Below are 2,724 nucleotides of genomic sequence, written 5' to 3'. Positions count from 1 at the left end.
AATCAAACCAAGGACCTCACACTTGCCAGGTAGGTGTTATGCCACTGAGTCAAATCCCTGTCCCTTTGTGAATTGATTTTAAAAATCATCATTATATCTAAATTCTTCTCATGATTCTTGTGAGTACCATAATTTTTATTGATTATTAATTTCTGAAAACTACTACATCTACATTAGTTATATTTGCCTCCATTGTCCTAGTTCTTTTTACACAGTTCAAATTATATTGTTGATTATTATCTTAACATTTGGAAGTTGCAGACACTTATTTTTTTTAAAAATATTTCTTCCTTCCAGGTCATGAATCTTACATTCCTCTTCCTCAACACCACACATTCCCCCATCTCATCTTGAACAATTAAAGGCACTCGCTTATTTTTCAAAGTGGCAGCTGGAATTTCAAAGGAGGAAGTGGGCACTTCTATATTCTATTGGTGAGTTTGTGAAGGAAATTAAACTACCTGGATGTCAATCCTGCTTCTACTTTCCATGACCATGGACAAGTTACCGAATCCCTCATGGTCTCGCTTTCTCATCTGTAAAATGGAGATAACACTGGTGTCTACTCCCAGGTTATTGTAAGAATTAAATGATAAAGTGAACATGAAGCATAATTTTGGAATATAGTAAGCACTCTACAAATATACACAGTGGTGAGAGTAACGCCAGGTAGTGCTAAAATTATCCAAGAGAAAAAAAAAATGTGTACATTTATTTACACAGTACTACTAATTCTAGAAATATGTCCTAAGGAAAGAGTAAGTTGGATGTTTAAAGGAGCTGCCGTGCTGGTCATAACAGTCAAAATCAGAAACAGCCAGAAGAGAATTCAAATGATAGAGCACTGGCCAGACCTGGAACCAATTATAAAAGTGGGATTTTTGTCATAATTCTGGTCCAAAGAAACAGACATAATAAAGGGAAATTATATTAATTACTGTGTCATTAAAAGTTTAATCCTTGCCCCTGGACCTTGAAAAATCATATCCTAAAAAAACAAAGCCTCACACTGAGAGTGGTGCATGAAGTGATGTGAAAATGGAAAAGTTGCACTTCAAAACTTAGGAGCATATTTCCCAGGAAAGACACATGAATGTGGTCAGAAGAAGCAGCTTCCTTCCTCTTTTCTAAGCATTACCCCAGGGCCTCCAGCAGAATCTCTTCAATGCCTTTCATGTTATAGATTTCACTGCTCTCCCCAGCTTAGAGGGAACATGTGGCTTTTCACAGCTGTTCTTCTTTGGGGTAAGTTGAACTCAGGGAAGTGGCTATAAGGATACAAACTTCAGCAATGAGTTAAGATTTTGTGCTTGTTTTCCTTTGATATATTGCACTAGAAATCATGAGCATGGAGTCAACTGTATGTGGGCTTTGATTGTTTGGTTTTGGGTACTTATTCTATCAAAAGGAGAAGCTTCATTGCAGGTAGGGGTGTAGCCCTGGCGGTAGAGCACTTGCTTAAACTGGGCCACTCGCTGGGCTTGGTCCTCAACATGGGAAAAATCAACCAGTTCAGTTAAAACTTGATTTTGAGAAAGAGGGACAAAGAGAAGCTCAAGAGAACTAAGGTACTGCCTCAGAGTCTGCATCATCCTCTGTCCCCAGTTTGCCTTTGCCATTTTCTCCTGCTGACAAACTGATGTCTCTGCTCTCTGGTCTCTTGCAGTTCCAGTTGGTGGGCAAGTGGGTGAGTGATCTCCAACCAACTTTTTATACTGCTTTTCTACTTCCAAGGGACCAGTATTACTAACCTGCAGAAGAAGAGGATAGACAGCAGATTTGAAAATTCTATAAAAATCTCCTATATTCAGAATGTGATTTTTATAAAACCCTGAGTTTTAAGTTTTCTTAAGTTATCTAAGGCTTTCTGGATGTGCCAAAACTGCAGAAATACACAAGCAGCCCTGTTGGGTTTTGCAGCATCCCCCAAACTAGTCTTCTTCACAAGAAAGCTGAGTTGATCTTCTGTCTGCAGAGACAGGAACACAGTGAAGTCTTCAAAGGGAGATGTTTCTGATGCAGAAGCCGTGGGGTTCTGTGCTTTACTCTTAGAGATAGCACAGCATCCAAGACAAGGAAACTGGCTCCAGTCAGCTGTCCTGTCCTAAAATGTCACCTTATACCTCAGCAACAGGAACACCTCAGTCAGGAACCCAATATTCCTCTTCAGAAACCCAATATTCCCAATATCCAGATTAAGATTTAAAAGCACAACAGAGCTCTTTGCAGCAGGGTTTGCATGCTCTTTAAAGGCTCATTTTTCTAGGTTCCCACTTGCTTACTTTTTCGAATTCATCTAAATATGTATTGTTTTCCTTGCGCTTTCCACAAAATCCTACTAACTACTCAAGAGTCCTTCCTTTTATTCCATTTGTTGTTTGTTCCTTGTTTTTATACCCAAGAGAACTTCACAAAGGCAGTTATCACCTTGCAGCCTCCGTGGGTCGATGTGTTCCGAGAAGAAAACGTGGCCTTGTGCTGTGAGGGGCCGCTCCCGCCCGGGAACACCTCGGTGCAGTGGCTCCTCAACGGGAAGGTCCTTCAGACCTCAGCTCTCAGACACAGCATCGCCGCAGCGAGCTTCAGCGACAGTGGTGAATACACGTGCCAAACAGGGCTCTCGGCACGCAGCGACCCTGTACAACTGGAAATCCACGGAGGTGAATATGGCCTGGCTAGAAACTGCAGTCTTCCTTGGTGTGGATGCTAGGGGTGTGTGTGTGT

General features: G+C 41.3%; 1 protein-coding gene across 1 annotated transcript in view; it reads left to right on the top strand.

The window, feature by feature from the left end:
- Positions 1-1,214: 1,214 nt before the first annotated feature.
- The window catches only part of LOC101579156 (high affinity immunoglobulin gamma Fc receptor I), an 18,373-nt gene continuing 16,863 nt past the window's right edge, over positions 1,215-2,724 (top strand). Inside the window, exons 1-3 of the mRNA XM_004632498.2 lie at positions 1,215-1,245; positions 1,667-1,687; positions 2,403-2,660. Coding sequence (XP_004632555.2) covers positions 1,215-1,245; positions 1,667-1,687; positions 2,403-2,660 — 310 coding nt within the window. The remainder of the gene's footprint in view (positions 1,246-1,666; positions 1,688-2,402; positions 2,661-2,724) is intronic.

Source organism: Octodon degus, unplaced genomic scaffold (assembly GCF_000260255.1).
Source record: "Octodon degus isolate 3935 unplaced genomic scaffold, OctDeg1.0 scaffold00048, whole genome shotgun sequence".
Lineage (NCBI taxonomy): Eukaryota > Metazoa > Chordata > Mammalia > Rodentia > Octodontidae > Octodon > Octodon degus.
This window is presented reverse-complemented; position numbering and strand designations above follow the sequence as displayed.